Source organism: Carassius gibelio, chromosome B11, assembly GCF_023724105.1.
Source record: "Carassius gibelio isolate Cgi1373 ecotype wild population from Czech Republic chromosome B11, carGib1.2-hapl.c, whole genome shotgun sequence".
Classification (NCBI taxonomy): domain Eukaryota; kingdom Metazoa; phylum Chordata; class Actinopteri; order Cypriniformes; family Cyprinidae; genus Carassius; species Carassius gibelio.
This window is the reverse complement of record NC_068406.1, coordinates 22,935,255-22,954,792: the sequence shown is the minus strand read 5'-3', so window position 1 is coordinate 22,954,792 and position 19,538 is coordinate 22,935,255. Positions and strand designations below refer to the sequence as shown.

The 19,538-nt window shown below is 37.7% G+C and overlaps 1 protein-coding gene across 5 annotated transcripts; it reads left to right on the top strand.

Annotated features, from left to right (window-relative positions):
- Nucleotides 1–848: 848 nt before the first annotated feature.
- LOC127968306 (DAZ-associated protein 1) lies at nt 849–18,651 on the top strand. Of its 5 annotated transcripts, none has more exons than XM_052569422.1 (13): nt 849–1,014; nt 2,205–2,245; nt 3,065–3,231; nt 3,396–3,461; nt 4,151–4,258; nt 4,555–4,603; nt 7,417–7,550; nt 10,469–10,622; nt 10,948–10,977; nt 11,867–12,016; nt 12,133–12,300; nt 14,892–14,981; nt 17,910–18,651. In XM_052569422.1, the coding sequence occupies exons 1-13, from the start codon at nt 947–949 to the stop codon at nt 18,080–18,082; spliced, it is 1,398 nt and encodes a 465-aa protein (XP_052425382.1). In that variant the 5' UTR covers nt 849–946; the 3' UTR covers nt 18,083–18,651. The 5 variants fall into 5 exon arrangements, with proteins under 5 accessions (XP_052425382.1, XP_052425386.1, XP_052425383.1 ...); XM_052569423.1 differs by having other exon boundaries at nt 850–1,014; nt 7,468–7,550; XM_052569426.1 differs by lacking the exon at nt 14,892–14,981 and having other exon boundaries at nt 17,906–18,651.
- The last annotated feature ends 887 nt before the right edge of the window (nt 18,652–19,538 follow it).

Below are 19,538 nucleotides of genomic sequence, written 5' to 3'. Positions count from 1 at the left end.
TTTTGTTAGATTTTTGAGTAAAATAATGATTAATTCCTGACTGGTTTTTGCTGCTTTTCTCATTACCTTTTAAGAGAAGAGAACTGAATCATCAATGGCAAAGTTGGACAGCCACAGTCCTCATTAATTCTCACTAAAGCCAGAACATTCTTCAAAATCAAAATTATTTGTGTGCAAAGTTGCTATTGTTTACTTACATGCCCACAATGCTAATGTTAACTTAAGGGGAAACACTGCAGGCAACACTTTTTTTTTTGGGCTTTTTGGTTTTACAAGTGTTTATTTTTTTCATATTAGTGGAAAGAAAACATCCAAGGGGTCACTGTTAAATGTTTATTTTATAGCACTTTATCTATTTGTGTCAATCAATTTAATTTACAATACTTACATTTTCTCAAAAAAAAAAAAAAAAATGTTTCCTCCTACACTGAGCCATAAATGTACACTTGAGTAGCACCAGACACCAAACTTTGCATTTTTATTCCTGTCTATGTTCATATATAGTTTTGCTTGATCATATACAACAACACCCCCCCCCCCATTTTGAAAAAATATATTGTTTCTGTCTATTCTATTTCCTGAATTATGGAGTGGCAGAATATTGTACTAGACTTTTAACCAAATTTAAACCAAACATTTAAGAAAACTTGCAATACACACACATATTTAGAATTATCCACCTTTAGCCCTAATAATTTTATATCTATATTTAGAGAACTGAAATGGATATTATTGACCGTGTCAATCGCTCTCTCTCTCTCTCTCTCTCTCTTTTGTACTGTAAAGCCTGGTGGACTACATTTCCCATCATGCTTTGCTCTGATTGCGCCGCCCTTGCTGGGGCGCCCCGTGGCTCGCGTCAGTGTTGCGCAGATTCGGTTTGAACCGAAAGCGGAGTGTGACCTTCCCTGGCGGCGGAGACCGGCAGGAGACCGAGCGAGGACCCATGTCAGCACTCCCGTCCACGACCCTCGCCACGGAGATGAACAGCAACTTAGCTGGAGATGAAATCGGGTAAGACACGGTGTGTTTACGTGACAGTGTTTGGATGTAAGTTCCAGCGGAGAAATATGCGCAGCGGGCCGCCCAGAGGACAGCAAGTCCCGGCGAAGCATCCTGCCGAGCACCGCAGCTCACTCTGGTTCTCCAATGATCTCCTTAAACTTGACAACAACATGTTATCAGTTAATTTAACTGATTGAATGCTTCAACAAAGAAGCTAAGAGATAGATTGACAGAAAAAGATGAGCTGTCAAACTGGAGGCTTGTGTCACTCTGTTTCTTATAAACAAACTGGAGTTTTTTGTCACTCTCTTTTTATAGTGTAAGTTTTATAAACACTTACATGTCGCTTTCTTTCATAGGTGACCACTGACCACAAAACCAGTCATAATAAGGGTCAGCTTTGTGAAATTGAGATTCATACATCATTGGAAAGCTGAATAAATAAGCTTTCCATTGATGTTAGGATTGGACATTATTTGGCTGAGATGCAACTATTTGAAAACCTGGAATCTAATGGTGCTAAAAATCGAAATGTTCAGAAAATTGCATTTAAAATAGTCAAAATTAAGTTCTTAGCCATGCATGTTACTAAACAAAAATTAAGCGTTGATATATTTATGGTAGGAAGTGTACAGAATATCTTCATGGAACATGATCTTTACTTAATATGGGAATTTATTTTTAGGCATAATAGAAATATAGATAATTTTGACCCGTGCAATGTAATGTTGGCTATTGCTACTAATATACCCCTGCTACTTATGACTGTTTTTTTGCTCCAGGGTCATATATAGTAAGTTTTATAATCAAACTAGAGGCTTTTATGTGCTCTTCTTATCCTATAAGCTTACAATCACAAACTGGAGACTGCTATTTTTTAACTTATTAATAATCCTATTGGAGGATTCCATCTCTCTTGACTTCTATACTATAATATTTATGGACCAGAAGATAAGCTCATGCATGGACGGTGTGACCCAGCCTGCAGTAGTTTACATCAGCCAGGTTGATTTGATAAACCGGCTCATGTCTGAGGTTAATTTGAATGTATTGCTGGTTTCTGATTATGACCCGTTAGACCGCACAGATCAGTCTTTCAGTGCCAAGGGCAAACGTGTTTTCTCTCCTTCACCTTGGCTCATGTTCCTTTCCGAATGAATGCAAATGCATTGTGACGTTCCCTCATCTATGTGTTGCAGGAAGCTGTTTGTGGGTGGACTGGATTGGAGCACCACCCAGGGTGAGTGTTATAGTCCTATTAACCCTCATATAGATTTATACAGTAACATTAGTTGCTCTTAAATAATGCAAGTGTGAGCCTGCATCACTGTAGTGCATTTTTCATTGGAAGCACCGTCTTGTTTTGCATTGCCGGCTTGATGCACGCTATAATATTATCCATAAACTCAGTGTAGAATCCAGGCTGTCACTCAGGGGCTGAGCTTGCCTTTTCAGTATGTGGTTGCAAGTAAAACAGCCGCTTGGATGCAAGCTCCAGAAATCGAATTAAGCCTGTATCAAATAGCATGCGTAAAATGCAATGAGGAAATCAATGGAAAATGATCTAATATTGTTCATGGTGTATGTATTTTTTTTTTTTAGCAAATGCATTTAATGAAAACAGGCTTCTGAATGCCCTGCAGTGCTAATGCAGATTTCTAATAACTGCCATAATAATGTGTAGGCAGATATAATATATCTATAATATATACAATACAGCTGCGCTGCATTAGGCTGTTGTGCATGTCAAAAACTTGAATATTACATTGGTTTTTAAGGTTGAGGGCAGTCATGCAAAACATTAATATATGGAATCTGGTTCCTAGTCTGGTTTGGCTCACTTCTGCCAGCCGTGAGAAGAGTTTACTCCAAAATGCTGTAAAGTTTGGATGTGAAATGTTTTTCCTCTTAGAATTGATCAATATTTTTGTGCTATCCTGACTGTACATTATATATGGTTTGTTTTTTAACAGACTTGCAATTCTACCAACCAGTTAAGAACCTGGATTCATCAAAAGTCAAGTTGTTGACATAATTAGTTCTTTCTGTGTTTCGTTAGAGACTTTGCGAAACTACTTTTGCCAGTATGGAGAGGTGGTGGATTGTGTCATCATGAAAGATAAAAGCACAAATCAGTCCAGGGGCTTTGGCTTTGTGAAGTTTAAAGACCCCAATTGCGTACGAACCGTCCTGGAGACCAAACCTCATAACCTGGACGGAAGAAATGTGAGGAGAATTGCTTATAATCCCATTTTGCCCAATCACGATCAATGCATCACATTTTAATGCTGACTTAAAAACAAAGGCATTTTGTGACCAAAGAATCCAGTGCTCTAATGGCATGCCGTTTTGAGTTTTACTGAAAAAGTGCCGTCTGTTTATTCTCACAGATTGACCCAAAGCCTTGTACACCTCGAGGTATGCAGCCTGAGAAGACTCGGGCAAAAGAAGGCTGGGTAAGAACTTAAAAAATGAAAAACGTGTTAAATTTTTTTATTCAAGTATGTTCATATGAGTCTGAAAACTGCATGATGTTTTTTTACTTTATTAAAGGGTCAGTTCACCAAAAAATTTAAATTTGCCCATGATTTACTCAACCTCAAGCCATTTTAGGTGTATATGACTTTCTTCTTTCAGACGATTCTTAGTTATATTAAAAACGTCCTGGCTTTTCCAATCTTTATAATGGCAGTGAATGGGTGTTGAGATTTAAAGCCCAAAAAAGTCTGTCCATCCAGCATAAAAAGTCATCTCTATCATAAGATAGATATTAAAGTTTCTAAAGTTTTAAATATGGTTAGTTTGCTTACACAAATGCATTGCTTTGCTTCAGAAGGCCTTTTCATGAACAGCCCGGAGCCGTGTGGAGCACTTTTTATGATGGATACATGCACTTTTTTGGGCTTAAAAATCTCAACACCCATTGAATGCCACTATAAAGCTTGGAAAGGCCAGGACATTTTTTTTAATCGGCTTTGTATTTGTTTAAAAAAAAATTATACTAACACTTAGGATGGCTTGAGGGGAAGAGTTAACCAATGGGTTAATTTACATTTTTGGGTGAACTATCATTGTCGAGTCTTTGTCTGACCTTTTGTGTGTGTGTGTGTGTGTGTGTGTGTGTGTGTGTGTGTGTGTGTTATAGAAAGGAAGCAAAAGTGACAGCAATAAATCTAAGAAGATATTTGTGGGTGGAATTCCTCATAATTGCGGTGAAGCTGAACTCAGGGATTATTTCAACAGATTTGGAGTGGTGAGATGGACACAGATGTAGAAATGTACCATTATTCTTTAATTAGGCATTATTAATGACTGAATAAATTCAATAAAGATGTTGTAATGATGTCAAAAGATGCACAAATGAGCATGTACAGTACATCTTTTTATTAATTTTACCTGACATTTTTACTTTAGTATTTTCAGATTTTGAATCCCTTGTTTTTAATACTTCATCACACCTTTGGACCCCACTGTATGTAATATGTTTTACATGCAATGCTTTTTCTTTGTCTGTTTCGTCCTTCGCGGGTCCTGTTCTTCCTTTTGAAGGTCACAGAGGTGGTAATGATCTATGACGCAGAGAAACAGAGGCCTCGAGGTAATCCACACATTCATATTTGCTCCCATTCAGTCTCTATCTCACCTCATGCACAAGACAAACTATTCTGACCCAAAGAGAAGAGAACATCACGCTGGCCATCCGCCCCTCTCATGTGTGTGATGCTTGGTTTGGTGTGTCTCAACTCTTGCATGATAGCAAGGCAAATCAGCAGCATCCACATGACACGCACACATTTGCATCAAACATGTTCAGTCGGTTCAGCGTCTTGCACATCTGCTTGTGCCTTAAAGGAGCAGTTCACTCCAAGATGAAAATAGTCTCTTTTTTTTCACTCTATTCAAATCTGTGTTGTTAGTTTTTTCTGTGGAACACAAAAGGAGAAATTATAAAAGTTTTATTTTTCATAACTGAACGTGAGTTGGTTTTTTGAATAGATGCTGCTAAATATTTATATTAGCGAGTAAGTGCTTAAATTTTAATTTGAACAAGACTTCAAACATTGCTATTTAAAAGTGTTTTTTGGACAATAACAAGCGACATGCATTTAAGAAATGCTGTTTATAGTTGTATATCCCACAAAAATCCTGTAACCAATTTCGTTATCAGCACAAAAAAACAAAACCCCAAAACACGTATTTTTTGTATGTTGCATGAAGTGGTAAGACTACTAATAAATGTAGGCTTTTTGGAGCTTGAGAAAGGTGGCTTACTACTATAGAAAGAGAATGTGAGGATTCTTCAAAACATTCCACTTTTGTGTTCTGTGGGAAAATGAAATAACAGGACAAGGAGTGCGTGAACTATCCCTTTAAGATATCAAAACAGCGTAATGCTGATGGCTGACACTTTTCAAGTTCAGTAGATCCACTGTTTTATTATCTAGCCAGAACCTGTTTTCCATAACAGCACTATTCAGAGCAGCTGAAAACACACTGGCCATGGCGTGGTCCAGCTGAAGAACTAAATGAGAAACAGCCATCAAAATGACTGAAAATAAACAATTTCATTTTAAAATCCTATTTTACACAAAGTTTTCTGTGCACTATTTGCATTCACTCAAAGCATGTCCTTCCATGTCTTCCTGTAAACTGAACTGCTTTTACTGTTCAGACTTAAATTGCTTTACACATTTCACTCTCGTTGGGTAACCGTGGAATAGTTTGTCATTTGTCTTATTAAATATCTTGAATCACTTTTTTGTTAACATTTAGATATTTAAATAAGTTTTGTTTAATAATGAGCATTTACATTTGATTGATCTACGAGTGTTTATTGCAATGTAGTACATTTAAGTAAGCTCTTTCTATCTTTCTTTTTATGTCCCTGTTTTCCTTGTCTAAGTGTTTGAATGCATTAACGTTTTTCCTGAGATATGTCTGTTCTTTCTTGTAGGATACAGTACAGATAGTGGCACCACACAGATTAAGGCCTGGTGTGAAACACACTCAAGCCTGTTTCTCTGGTCTAAACATGGTTAATGCTTCAATTTGTGTTCTACTACAGGCAATGATCGCATTGTGCTTTCACTAAAACGGACTAAAACACTTCCTGTTGAGAGATTCAGTAAATACACCATGTCAGATGTTTGCGTTTTACTCCTCATAAGAGAGTAATTGCACACCGTCTATATGTTAAAGTCAGGTTTGTGTTTTCAGTGGCTTTATGGATGCAGGACTTTACAATGTCATCCAGCAGACTGTGTTTTGGATGTAAATGCAAATGGGAATGAATTTATAGACGCTGCTTTACAAAAAGTGCTGAGCACTACCATGCAATACTTTTAGCATCGCGAACCTGAAGTTGTGTCTCTAAAATCATCAAAGTATCGCTTGTGCAAATTCACCGCTCAGATTAGGTTCAGATGCAGTCCAGCGGCTGGATGACTAATATTTCCAGATGGCACAACAACTAGTCACTTTTGATAAAAAGAGACAAATTAATCGACTTTTAAAAACTTTCTTCTTTAATGAAACCAGGCCTGGTGATAAGGGGCACGTTGAGTATATTTAGTCCTCATTTAAACAGATGGTTCTGCTCCACATAGTGTACGAATTCTCAGATCTCTTCAGTCTCAAAGGACGTGCAATCGGAATCAGGTTAGATCCCAAAGTGGAGATTCTCGCAGCCCAGTTCTGCCACGGATATCTGATCTGACGGAAACTAGTTCACACTGGTGGATCTGGCGCAGCTAAACTCAGCTGCTGCTGGAGGATTGTGCTCGGTCTTATCGCTTAAGTGACTGCGTGACCCCTGCACGCATGGGTGCACACGCTTGCGTCTTTTCCGTTGTCCTCGAGCCTCCGAGCAGATCTATGAAATTGAGCTTTAACCATGCTTACGCCACACGAGAAACTAGGCTGCATTCAATGTTTCACAGATATCCTTATATCCTTGTGGTGCTCTTTGTTCTCTTGGCTTGCCCAAAGTACTATAGCATTTTGGGAAGCTTTGAGAAAAACCAGTTAAACATTGTAGTTGTAATGATCATTCTTGTTATGCATTGATGATTGTGGTTGCTGCTCGCATTTGTTGTGTAAGATTGGGGTGGTGATGAAAATGAGGTTCGGATGAAACTTAAAAGGCAGAAAATAAAAAATCAAACCCATAATTTGACAAAGATTCGGCTTAATAGCATTAAGGTTGCGTAAGACCTGACTTCAGTTATCGAATGCCGTCTACGGCTGTTACTCATTAAACACGTTCAAGGTTAAAGTATTAAAGAGAGCAGAATTACACGTATCGCTTCTGTCCTTTCGGGCCTCCACCTGTGACCTTTCCTGGTGACTCGGGCCGTGATGTCATCTGAACCTCAGGTACCCCCCCACCCCATCCCTCTTATGTTCTTCTAGCTGATCTGTCCCAACACCCTGCTGCTCTGTTGACTTTTGGTCGTTGGCTAGGTTTTGGATTTATAACTTTCGAGGCCGAACAATCAGTGGACCAGGCTGTCAACATGCATTTTCACGACATCATGGGCAAAAAAGTGTGTAGTTGTAGTTTTATTTTCCCCTACAACAGAAACTAAAGCTTGGGCGACCAAACATACGCTTAAACTAATAGCTAGAAATTTGACATTTAACATGTAAAGAGTGCGTTTCTCATTAATGAAAACATTATTTCTCTCCCAATGTTGGAAAAGTTTGGGAAAGTCTGTGTTTGTTACATTTTATGTATTTTTACTTGCATGTTAGTCGCCCAAGGCTTAGTTCATTTGGACCGCTCCTTTAGGTGACGTAATGCTGTATAAAGTGATTAATTATTAAAATAAAGTGAGCTTTTAGAAATACATTGTACCATTGTACATAAATGCTAAGTGAACTTTAAAGCATATCAGCACTCACCTAAAGAACCGGTTGGTTTCCTTTTTTTATTTAATTTTTTTTATTCAGGTTGCTACTGTCAGGTCACTTACTATTTGAGTTCTATATTTTCCCAGAAGGCAAAGAGAAATCTTAATTAAGTGACCTCAATATTCGAATCTCCATACTGTGTCTGTTAGTCTACTCCAAACGGGCTTTGGGCGGGTAGCAGATGCCTCTGTGGCGTAAGATTATTGTCTGATACCTAGGTGTATTAGTCTGTTTCTTGGGATAGCGCAAGACTGAACACGTCGCATGACGTGTTATCTCACCTCACCAGCTCCACTTCGTAAAATATCACTCCCAGTGTGGCCGGTTTGTAGTTTTTGAAAATGCATCACTGGAGTTTTGACTAATTGCCTCACGCAGACCCAGAATGCAGAGAGGTGTGTCTTTAGATTTGGTTTCATTGCTCCGTCATGACTGCAGTGTGCTGATTTAAAGTGAAGTGCGTTCGAGACTCCAGAATAGCTCTGTAGTGTTTGTCCTACATTGAGTTTGTTCTCGCCCACCGACGTTCTCCTTGACTTGGGTCTGTGTTCCTGAAGGAATCAGGTACTAAGGTACCTGTGCTATTGTTCTTCACATGACATTATTTCATTGGGGCTTTAAGGGAGGTGGGGGCCATATGTTATAAAATTAGAAACTGGAGCATATCAAACTGTGTACCAAATCCCAGCTCTACTGTTGGATGCGAAGACTTGCGCGAGGCCTCCCATCACTCGATGCCCGCGGGAGTGTGTGTTGCCGATGCGAGGGTTGCAGACCACTCGCTCAAACTGATACCTAATTAGGTCGACAGTGAGAGAGGAGGAGAGAGTCGTTACATTTATGCTGCTTTCCCACGGAAAAATATCGCTTCTCGCTCTTGACGCAAGGTGACCCCAATAACTCACCCCCTTTAGAGTCTCACGTCTATTTCTGGATCTCCACTTTAACTGGAGTGAAACTTCCCTGTGTGTGTGTGTGTGTGTTAAACCACGTTTGTCCATTTTTTTTTACTGAGTGGCAGGTAATGTCATTAACCAAATTGGAAAATTATATAATTAGAGGTAATTGCTTAGGGAAGCATTACTTATCAAATCGTATTTTAATCCTGATCACCATTTTTATTAAGCATTGTTATTTACAATATTTGCCTGTTGGCGACTTATCCTGATAACATTTTATTTTAAATTGGCATACGAGTAGTCTTGCATTGGTAACACGCTTTCAAAAGTTTAAATCCCCCAAGCTTTTTTCATGAATCAATGCATTTTCTACTTTAGAGGTTTAATTAATCTTCCCAAACTGGTAACCATGTGCATGCATCTCTCTGCATTATGGAAAAAGCACAGATGAGCTGAAAAGTTGACATTCACTTTTTTTGTGGTTATGTGAAAATGTTTAAAATATCAGTAATCGTGATTTGTATTTTTTAAGGCCAAATAATCACGATTCATAATCAAAAACGTGTGGTTAGTTGGGGAGAGATATTTTAATACTTTAGGTCAGCATAAAAATGAGGATTGAAATATGTTTTCTAAATGCATATTATTGTGTATTGATGGGTGATATACCTGTAGGCACAATTAAAGGGTTAGTTCGTCCAAAAAAGAAAATTCTGTCATTAATTACTCATCTTTATCTCGTTCTAAAACCGTAAAACCTTCGGTCATTTTTGGAACAGAAATTAAGATCATTTTGATCAAATCTGAGAGCTCTTCGCAGACAGCAATGTAACTGAACAACTGAGATCTGTTTCCATCCAACCAACAACCAACGTATTATTATACATGCATGTCAAAATTGGTTACTTCTACCATTAAATTGCAATTTCAATAGTTAGTCCCAAGACCAGAACATTGTAGAGTCTCTGGGGTGGTATCTTTTGATTAGGCCCTGTAAGCATCCACATTAACGTGCACTAAAACACTAAGAAAACGCCATTTTTGCCTGCCAATGTTCTGTAGAAAATCTATATTATTTTCATATTTGACACAGTATGAAGATTCCTCTCTTATTAGAATTTGATCTCTCCATTTTTATTATCTGCATGTTAATTATTTGGTACAACTAGATTATCATACATTTAAACATCATTGACCCTTATATTTCTGTTGTCGTATCTAAACTGAAGTTCTTAAGCATTAGCCAGGGGGAGGTAAGTCTTAATTTTCTATCAGCAGTTTATAAACACATAAAAGAGCTGAGATGTAGGATATATGAAGGGACGGTGTTTCCCAGGTACGTCTGTGGTCATGCAAATTAATATTAATTCACAAATTTACGCAGGAATCTACCTGCTTGATCTGACCTATAGACTTTTAGCCAACATAAATGTCCCTTTCATACCCAAGTACCTCCGAAACATTGGTTTAAATAGTTATCCAAGAGAAGAGACCAAGTATATTCCATTCCATATGGACCACAGTCATGTATTTGGCCTAAGTAATAGTATTATTTATAAGGTGAGGGCTAAAGTTTCTGATAGGTGAGTGGGGGAGGTAGGCAGTATGTTAATTCACCTCTCGCTAGTTACGACCTCTTGTCCTTTGTCCAGGTTGAAGTGAAGAAGGCGGAGCCACGAGACAGCAAAGCTCCCGCCCCCGGTCTGCTGGGAGCCAATCAGTGGGGGCCCCGAGCCATCTTAAGCGCAGCCAATGGCTGGGCAGCACAAGCAGCTCCGAGCTGGCAGCAGAGCTATGGGCCTCAGGGTGAGTGACACGTTGGGCCAGAACACAGCGGGAGCGTAACGCATCCCAACCTGAAAAATGAGCCTAAGAGCCAACTGGTATCAGTCACACTTTGCTTTGCCGTTTGTGCCATCTGGCTAAACCACACTGGGTGTGTGTGTGTGTGTGTGTGTGTGTGTGGGGGGGGGGGGGGTTCATGTAAAACTCGCCCAAAATAAACCTGCTCTGCCTGGCGTGAATCCAGAAATACAACATGTTCTGGCTTCGCCCCACAGTTTTGATTCAGTTTGTAATTTCCTTGCGTGTTGGTTGTAAGTTAAAATGTGTGTGTGTTTTTTTGTTCCAGGTGTTTGGGTGTCTACAGGTCAACCTCTTGGTATGTTTTGTTTTATTATTTGGCATTTGAACTATCACTAAAAGTCCTTTTCCCACCATTTCCCTGAATATTTACACTGTTGTTCAAAAGTTTGAAAAAAAAAGAATTGCTTTGCAATAACTGTGTTCTATTTCAGTATATATATATATATATATATATATATATATATATATATATATATATATTTTTTTTTTTATTGTTCTGATTCAAAGGAATAGCATTTAAGTAGAAATCTTTTGTAATGTTGTACATTTCTGTCGTTTTTTGATCAATTTAATGCAGTTTTTCTGAACAAGCTTATTAATTTCTTTATGATATTATAAAATATTATATTAATTAATATTTAATTAATTAATAAACTGGACCCAAACTTTTGAATGTTGAAAATAAATAAATAAATAACACACACACACACACACACACACACACATAAATACATATATAAAGAGTAAATTTGCAAGAACAGATAACGTTTTATTGTGTTTGTATTTTAAAGTTGTTTTTACCTAATCAAAATAACCCAACTGCAGTTTGATTGAGATAAATTGAAATGCACAATGAATAAAATGTGATTTATCTAGCAGTTATCTGTTTTTACAAATAAACTCTTCATATATAGACATATATTTGATAATTTAAAATAATGAATATTTTGTTGTCATACATATAATTTATATTCATATATTATAAAATATTTATTATTTAATTAATATTCTACATATAATGTTTATATGGTGAATAATGTATCAGTGGAATTACACTGCATAAAGTTTGGTATTTGGTGTGCATAGTTAATTTTATAAATATATTATACTTGTTCAGTTGCATTGGACTTGATGAGTGAGTTTTGACTAAAGTGTGATGTGTGTGAACTCCTGCTGTGTTTCAGCTGGGTATGGACCTCCTTTAACTGCTGGCCGTGGGGTACCCACACAACCTCCTTCTCCATTTAATGCATTTCTAGTTGCAGCACCTACAGGGGGATTCGGGGCACCTCAGGGATACCCCCAGCAGGGCTTTAGCGCGCAACCTCAGTTTGGTAAGTGAACAGTTCCTATATTTTTTGCAGTGGCATTTCTATATATGACCCAAAGACTCTGCTCAACCATGTGATATATATATTCCTGCATTATTTTCTTTTCTTTTTCAACATAGGATATAGTTTTGGAACACCTCAAGGTGACCAGTTTGTAGCACAGGGAATGCCGCCCCCTCCCGCCACGCCGGGTGCAGGGCCTTTAGGTTTTGCCCCTGCGACGACTCCCTCTCAGGACCTGAGCAAAGCCACCCCAGCACAGCCAGACTTCTCCTATAGCCAGTATGGTAAGAGCACACTAAACCTCGGCACCAAACCACTGCAGATGTGCTTCCTGTTCACACGGCTGAACGGGCATGATGACATCACATACACACGCTTCCACACAGACCTTCAGTGTATTTACCCTCAATGAAGATGCTATAATGCAGTCTGTGGAGGTTTATCCAGTGGTATGTGTGAATTAGATCATCCTGTACTGCAATGCTGCTTTTGACCAGATGACGCTTCATCCTAACGCAGATGGGGATTTTCATCTGTAGATGTCTCAGCGTTTGATGGTGGGGGTGCCAATGAGAAAAAGTTGCATGTGAGATTTAATGACTGATTTTAGACTTTCATCAAGCGTAAGATAAGATATACAAAGACGCCTCTTGGTGCAGGTGCAGTCACAGTACAGAAATCTAGAGCATCCATTAGACTAGAAAGTAGAGCTGACCCTACAGAAATAGCCATAGACCCCTATTTCATAGAAGCGGCTAGAGCTAAAAGCATCTGGAGGTCAGTGAGATGTGGAACGCAGTGCGTTTAAGCGGGGAAGCTGCTTTTACTGTAGCAATTATTACCACAATGAACCTCTAACCCCAAGTATTATAACTAGTCACATTTTTCATTCCATTTCCATTGGTGCTACAAACCTGCCACCATTTAAATTCTGTCATCGTTTACTCAGTAGAAACTTCATTGCATTCCAAACCCGGCAGAAGCCAAAAGAAGATATTCTGGAGTATATTGGTGACCAAAAACAGCTGTTTTGTATAAAAACACCTTTGGGAATTTCTCTTAATATCTTCTTTTACGTTGCATACAGATTTGGAATGACATGAATGTTAATAAACGATGACAGAATTTTCATTTTGGGTTGAACAGATCTAGGCACAGAGAATCAGCCATAACACTCTAGCAATCACTCAGAAAAACCATTTAAAACACTTCAGCAACTACATACTTAAGAAACCACCAAGCGATATGGGCGATATGACCAAAATCTTATATCGAAAGAATAAAAACTTTTATTTCCTTCATTGTGTGAATTAAAATATATTCTTATTAAAGCTACCCAAGTGTTTGTCAAGAGCAGTGAGAGATCCTCTCTTTTCTTGTTAGACTAATGTGAATCACAGACAGCAGGGATATTAGACTGCTGTCACTTTAAGAGCTACCCGGATCCAATATACTGTTATCCGTTTTCTTTCTCAGCTGTTTGATTTCACTTAAGACCTAAAGTATTGTGTTTATGTAGAATGACGAAGAAAATTTTGTCATTAATCATTTTACCCCCATTTCGTTCCAAACCCTTAAAATATTGAAAGTTATTTTGGATGAAAACTGGGAGGCTTGTGACTGTCCCATTGACTTCCAAGTAAAATACAGCGTCAAGGTCCAGAAAAGTATGAAAAGCATCGTCAGAATAGTCCAGCTGCCATCAGTGGTTCAGACGTAATGTTATGAAGTGACGACAATACTTTTTGTCCGGGAATAAAACCAAAACAACAACTTTATTCAAGAATTCTGTGCCACTTCACATCAGAGTATAGCGCCATTTTTGTGTATTTACGCTTGTATATTTACACCTTGCTTGGGAATATAACAGTGAATCTGTGCAGTGCGGCTGACGCAGAAGAGCGTACGCTGCCTGCGTAAAGTGTCATAATGTTACAGTTGAACCACTGATGGCAGATCAACTATTCTGATGATGCTTTTCATACTTTTCTGGACCTTGACACTGTGTTTTACTTCCCAACTAAGCCTCCCGTTTTTCATCCATAATATCTTAAATTGTGTTTTGAAGAAGAACTAAGCTCCTAAGGGTTTGGAACGACATTGGGGTAAGTGATTAATGTCAAAATTTTCATTTTGGGCTTGAGTATCCCTTTAACCATTAAACCAAAACTGCTCAGAAAGTCTCTCAGACAGCGCTTGTATATGGCGAAATTAGTTCTCTTTCGCTTCTGATTGCACTTCAACAGTTTAAAATCACTTGTTTTTAAACCGCAATGCTTAAAAAGCACGCAAAATATAAATTTTAATGCTTCACGTGAATGTGTAACTACGATAGAGATGATAGTCCGAAATCTCTACCAGTGGACAAATTTCTACTGGTTAATTGTGTCTGAGTGTATCACCCACCCTTGTCTGAGAGGTAAATGTGCGGCTCTACACCAGAATCAATGGTGAAAATATCAGGTCATTTGGGCGTAACAAACATAGCAATCGTTTTAAAACAATGTTATTCCAGAACGATCAAGGATAAAGTCTTCGAACCCGGTTTAGACCCATCTTTTTTTTGTGCTGTACATAAAGTGCTGTTAGCATGGGGTCAGGCCGTCTGTGTGGGCTGGATGTATGTATGGGTGGTCTCATCGGCTGCTGTGTGTCACGCCTACGCTTTGCTTTCATTCATCAGCACCTCGATGGCTGAGCAGCCTGATAAACATGCTCATTTAGAAACCGTGCGGGGCCGATCCATCCACATGTTCTGTTCATGAGCCCTGAGGGCAGGAGAGGGCAGGGTTCACCTGGGTAGGAGCTGTAAGGTAGAGGTTAAGTCAGACTCTCTTTGGGTCGAGTCAACCTGGTCTCCTCATCTCCCTGCTAGGCTTGGGTAACTATCCTCAGGACCCCTCTGCCTACGGACCAACGCGTCCTTCTCACACTTATGTACAGGAAGAGCAGGGATATAGCGCAGGTAGGTGAGCAACTGCATACTACAATCACTTAAACCCAATAAACCAAACATCAGCCTGTGGACCCATAATGCTTCGGTTCTGTTACATGCATCCCATGTACAATATGCATATGCCGTGTGCATATTCTACATCAGTCTCTTCAGTTTTTAATGGGATATACTAAAGTACAGCTACATGTCATTCAGAGAGCCTCAAAAGATGCATGTTTGAATGAAATACAATAAACTCAATAACCTTTAGATCGGATTCTCTCAGTATTGTAACTCGTATGGCTTGTAGCTGTAGTTTATTGTATGAACAAAACTGACGGCTTGCTTCAGATGTTCTTATTCCCGTCACTGCATTGCTTTGCTGCCAAAAGGATGATCTAATATTGTCTCTGCTGGGTTTTCTGTGGATTTTGTGCCCCTCACGCAGCGTGTGACAAACACGGCTGAACAAATCTGTGCGGATTCGGCGACCGCTGGCAATTCGATTCTTTACTCGACTCTTAAAAGTTATCCATTTCTCTCAATTTGTGTTCCCGTAGTCTAATGTTTCACTTTCATCTAGAGACTTTGGAATAAACTCTGTCCAAAATGCATTTCTGCCGTTTGTGTTTGAATTTTTCCAGACTGCTTTAAATGTGTTTTCATGACCTGTTTGTCATCATACTTTTGTTTGTAGCTGTTTCCTATTTGGTTAATTATGTTTTTTTTAGTCTTTCTTTTATAGATGCATTGGACATACTTTGGCCACATACACACTGAAAAGCTGCTTTTAAGAGTGAAGTCACTTCATTATTGGTCTGTGTGTGTACAGAATTGACGTTGTGGATCACCACAGTAAAAAGAAAAATAGATGCCAACAGTTTAATCTGCTTGTGTTACACATTTCCAACCAAAGTAATATTGGCAAGATCTATAACCGCATGGAAATAAGTAAACCACTAATTTTTCAGGAGTGACTTTGTTTGTAAAATTCTAAAATTGGATAAAACGGGACTAAATGTGTAAATCCAAAATATACTTACATATACAATTAAACTTACATTACAAACTGTTAAAGCTGAGCACATTACAATTTCAAACCTTGTCCAATTTCTCTATAGAAGTTATCACTGATTAAAATGTTGTGTGTATCTCTCAACCCCACAAACAATCTGCTCTCAATATTTAAGCACTAGTTCCTGTTGGAAACATGCAAATAAGACCACTTGTCTGAGCAACTCAATCAAATCCCAGTTTAATTACCTTTTCATGGGCAGAGTTCAAATCATTCTTTATAAATCGGATAGTTCGAGTCCTTGATTCTGATTGGTTGAGCCAAGTTCAAAGCTGTTGTTAATTACTCTGCAAACACACACCTTTGTTTACATTTGTGTGTTGCTCAGCAACCACTTTGTTGGAACCACAACCGTTTCTGAGGAATTTGTTTGATGGAAGAATGTTTTTATTAAGATAATTACTATTTATTTGCTATTTTGTGAAACCTTACTACGTATATAGAATAACAGTTTTTTTTTTAAAGCAATAACCCCCGTGAAGCCGTGGTTTACAGTGAATTTATAACAGCTATAGGAGGTTTTCTGCTTTGCATCCTGCCTAAAAACACTTTGTAATTACTGCTTTAATATACCACGAGCCCATAACAAATGTTCTCCAAAAGCAGGATAGGATTGTAACGACTTTGATAATAAAAATGTGCAATCTATTTGAATTCCACTAAGAATATCTATTTTTAAAAGCAGGACTGTAACCACAATAGACGATAAGGGGTCACTACCAATAATTATAAATTCTAAATTGTCCACACAGTATTTGATATTTTTAACAGTATTTGACAAAAAGTTTCAACCATTACAGTTGTAGGCTGGCCAGTGGTCTAAGAGTTTTTACTGTTAATAATAACAGAGTAAATTAAAGCACGATGCTTCAGATTTTAATGTTGAGGCAAGATATAAGTAGCTAAACACGTAGTATTTGACAACTGTTTGACAAATCTTCACGAGCAATTTTGCATTTAAAACATAGGCTATTTTTTTTATGATTGATGTCATTTATAATCAAATGTGGTGAAACAAGAAGCGTATGTAGCCATACAAAAAAGATTAAATAGGTGCATGATAAAAAAACAAACAGCTCTGATTACTAAAATCAGTAATGACCAGATTAACTAGTAATAATGATTACTAAAAAAATCTTGTTCTTTTTCTCATACCCCTTAAATCCATTTCAAGCCTGTATTTATATAAATTTGTTAAATAACAGTCTTTAAAAAAAGTTACCCCTAATGTTCAAGTAGAAAGTCAAAGATCATCTAAAAAGACTACTTTTGACCACCCTAAAATTGATCACGTTTTATTGTGGCTACAGTGATAAATTTGGACAATTTTGTAGAATTAATAGTAATTAATCAGTTAAAGGAATAGTTCACCCAAAAATCTAATTGCTGTACCAAACAGTTAACAGTAGCTATTGACTCAAATGGTGTTTTTTTTCTCTCTAATGGAAGTCAATGGGTACCGTCAAATGCATGGTTACCAAAATGTTTCTAAATATCTTCTTTCGTGTTCAGTAGGATAAAGAAACTCATACAGGCTTGTAACAACTTCAGGGTGAGTAAATAATGACTATTTTAATTTGGGTGAACTGTCCCTTTAAGGAAACAGACTTATACCATGAAAGTATATTTTTCATTGAGACACATCAGTGCAAAAAAAATTATGTCACATGCACTGTGCAAAAACCAAACTACACTTTAGACTTCAGAGAAGTGTCAACTGTATTTAGCTGCGGTGTGTACGTGGCCTTTGTCTCGAGAAGTGAAAAATCAAGTAAATGCAATCAAATGCTGAGGGGTTACAAGAAAGCCCGGTCGCATACTGACGCTTCCAAGTTTACTGGTGTTTAATATCACGTCCCATGTTTTCATGTCTGTTGAGACAGGTTATGGGCAAGACCTGAGTGCTTTTGGTCATAGCTTTGCAGACCCCAGCCAGCAAACTGCCTCGTACGCCGCAGCCCCCTCCGCACCCTCGTCAGGAGCCCAGCCGGCCCCCAGCAGCTTCGGACGAGGACAGAACCACAATGTACAGGGCTTCCATCCCTACCGGCGCTGAGCTGCTCTCCCAACCCCAATGCAATACACATCGTCAGGGATACAGACGTTTTGAGCACGAGAACTGGATTCGGGAGCAAATAAAAGGGGTTTTATTGTGTGTAATTTGTGAACAGGGGCTCTACTCTGATAATAGGAGCCCACTACTCTTCTATATTTTGTAGTAGGACTGAACTACTGAAGTATTTAGCAATAGATTCAGATCGTCTGGTCAACCATCAGCACAGAACAGATGCACCAGACGTCAGCGACAGGGTCTCCCAATTATTCAGCTTTAATTATATTAGTGGGGAAATGTTTTTATTTTCAATTTTGTGGATTTTGTTTACTCTATGAGACTTTTACCATTTTATTTAAGTTTGAAATAGATTACAAATGTGTATTATACACCTAAACTGTGCAATTTTTTAAAGAATTTTGTACTAATATATGTGCGCTTTTCTTGTTTTCTTTTTTTATTTAAGGATGTAGACTTCCCTCAGGTGGCTGTTGGTGCACTTTGCACTTATGCAAAAAAGACAAAAAAACACAAAAATGAGAGTTTATTTGAAATAAATGATTTAAATAAAACGTGTTGTGCAGATTCATTGAGGGGATGTTTTAATTGCTTTTCAATTTACACGAATGCAAGACTTTCCATCTGTCAGTTTCAACATGCACTTGTCAAATATTAAAAGAAGTGCAATGTCCACGGTTTTGTATGGTATGTCGTCATCCCAGTATTATATTACTGTAAATATATTACAGTTCACATTTAACATTTCCTGGATGTATGAGGTGTTTTAAACTCCTTTTTTGGGTTTACTGGGTTTGCAGCATTAAATATATTTCATTTCAATTTCCAAAAACAACATATAATATTTATATAAATATATTCTTAGATTTTCATCAAGGCATATGTAATGAATATGTTTATATATAAACATATAGTGCATGTACCAGAAATCCTAAAACTGTACCATGTAAAAGTAAAATATATGTGTGAATATATTATACATTTATTCCTGTGATCAAAGGTGAATTGAAAAGTCATAACTCCAGTCTTCACAGTTTGTAAAATTAAGTATGCATATTGTATGTATTTTCACAATATGAGACCATTAATGCAGAATGCATAATTATCTTTAAACTACAGTACACAGTGTAAATATATAGCCTATAATATATAAAGGCTAGTAGGAGGAAAGTTAAGCTAAATCATAAGTTTTTTTTAATACTTTTGTGGAAACCATGATTAGTTTTTCAGGATCGGTTGATGAAAAAGTTTAAAACAAAAGCACTTATTTGAAATATATGTGTGTGTGTGTGTGTGTGTATTTTTATAAATGTCTGTTTACTGTCATTTTGTTTCATTTAATGCATCCTTAATTCCTTTACCAAAAGAAAAACCTACTGACCTATACAGTACCACAGTGCATTTAGTGCTTTATTTAAACCAGTTAATTAAATACTTTTAT

What these genes read in the sequence shown, in the direction of transcription:
- LOC127968306 (XM_052569422.1), top strand. Translation starts at nt 947, where the DNA reads ATGTCAGCACTCCCGTCCACGACCCTCGCCACGGAGATGAACAGCAAC. An exon ending in TAGCGCGCAACCTCAGTTTG is followed by an intron (nt 12,017 to 12,132) that starts GTAAGTGAACAG and finishes TTTTCAACATAG; the next exon opens with GATATAGTTTTGGAACACCT. An exon ending in CTTCTCCTATAGCCAGTATG is followed by an intron (nt 12,301 to 14,891) that starts GTAAGAGCACAC and finishes TCTCCCTGCTAG; the next exon opens with GCTTGGGTAACTATCCTCAG.